This window comes from Fonticula alba (assembly GCF_000388065.1).
Source record: "Fonticula alba strain ATCC 38817 unplaced genomic scaffold supercont2.8, whole genome shotgun sequence".
Taxonomy (NCBI): domain Eukaryota; order Rotosphaerida; family Fonticulaceae; genus Fonticula; species Fonticula alba.
In genome coordinates, this window is record NW_009242978.1 from 266,279 (window position 1) to 267,623 (window position 1,345).

The following is a 1,345-nucleotide window of genomic DNA, read 5'->3' on the forward strand; positions in this document are numbered from 1 at the left end:
GGGGCCGCTTTTTGGCCGGCTGCAGCGCGGCGAAGCCGGCGATGGGGAAAGAAAGGAAGAGAGAGGCCGGGGCGAGATCTTTGCCTCCGGACGTGGCCTTTTCCGACGGCCTACCGGGGCCCGGGTCGCTAGCCACTGACATGACCCCCCCCCCCCCCCCCCCCCCCCCCCCCCCCCCCCCCCCCCCCCCGGTCCCTGTGGGCTTTGCTCCCTCTTTTTTTTTTCCCCCCCCCCCCCCCCCCTTGATGCGCCGTACGTGTTGTTGTGTATGCCGATGATGCGTGCCGTGTCGATCGCCCGCGAACCAGGGGGCCATCCTGACGGTGAGACCCCCTCACCGGCCGACCACCGGGCTCCGTCTGGCGCGCCCGGACGGCCCGGCGAGACGCAGGGCGTTTTTTCGCCCCCCCTCCGGGATCACTGGCGGAGGCCTTTTCCAAGCCCTACACCTGCCCTTGCTCCCCCTTCCCCCCCCCCCCATTCCCCCTCTCCCCCTCTCCCCCTCTCCCCCTCTCCCCTCCCCGTGTAGCCATGTCCCCGATCGTCACCGTCGAGGAGGCCAAGCGCCTGGCGGCCCGCGCGGCCGTCGACCAGTTCATCGAGTCGGACACCATTGTCGGCATCGGCTCCGGCTCCACCATCGTCTATGTGGTGGAGTACCTGCGGGAGCTGCTGGATGCCGGGACCCTGCGCAACTTGCGCCTGGTGCCGACCTCCTTCCAGTCGCGGCAGCTCATCCTGGACGCCCAGCTGAACCTGCTGGACCTGGACCACCCGGGGCTCTTTGCCAAGGCCACCGGGCCGAAGGTCATCGACGTGACCATCGACGGGGCCGATGAAATCGCCCTGCCCTGCCTGTCGCTGATCAAGGGCGGCGGCGGGTGCCACACGCAGGAGCTCATGGTGGCCAGCATCTCCAAGCGCCTGGTCATCGTGGCCGACCAGTCCAAGGTGACCGAGGCCCTGAACACCGTCTACCTGAAGGGCATCCCGGTGGAGGTGGTCCCGGCGGCCCGGCTGCTGGTCGAGCGCCACATCCATGCGGCCCTGGAGGCCAAGCTGCCCGAGCTGCAGGTGGCCCTGCGCCAGTGCGGCCATGGCAAGGCCGGCCCGGTGGTCACCGACAACGGGTGCTTCATTCTGGATCTGCTCCCGGGGCAGCAGATCCCCGGCGCCCTGCTGCCGGAGATCCAGTCCACTCTGACGGCCATTCCCGGGGTGACAAGCTGCGGACTCTTCCTGGGGATGGCCAGCGCGGCGCTGGTGTGCTCGTCCGATGGGATTGTGACGTGCCACACTCGGCCGACCGAGGACTAGTGTGTGGGCGCGGTGACGGGAGGGGGGG

General features: G+C 69.6%; 2 protein-coding genes across 2 annotated transcripts in view; one reads left to right on the forward strand and one right to left on the reverse strand.

Annotated features, from left to right (window-relative positions):
• The window catches only part of H696_04734 (hypothetical protein), a gene marked incomplete at both ends in the record, with an annotated part of 5,306 nt that extends 5,164 nt beyond the window's left edge, over positions 1-142 (reverse strand). Inside the window, one exon of the mRNA XM_009498597.1 lies at positions 93-142. Coding sequence (XP_009496872.1) covers positions 93-142 — 50 coding nt within the window. The remainder of the gene's footprint in view (positions 1-92) is intronic.
• Positions 143-491: 349 nt separating this feature from the next.
• H696_04735 (ribose 5-phosphate isomerase A) lies at positions 492-1,344 on the forward strand. Its single transcript, XM_009498598.1, has one exon. It carries the CDS (start codon positions 532-534, stop codon positions 1,315-1,317), a length of 786 nt encoding a protein of 261 aa, XP_009496873.1. The 5' UTR covers positions 492-531; the 3' UTR covers positions 1,318-1,344.
• Position 1,345: the final 1 nt, after the last annotated feature.

Bases quoted from the DNA above. Each gene is read 5' to 3' on its own strand.
- H696_04735 (XM_009498598.1), top strand. From the start codon at position 532: ATGTCCCCGATCGTCACCGTCGAGGAGGCCAAGCGCCTGGCGGCCCGC.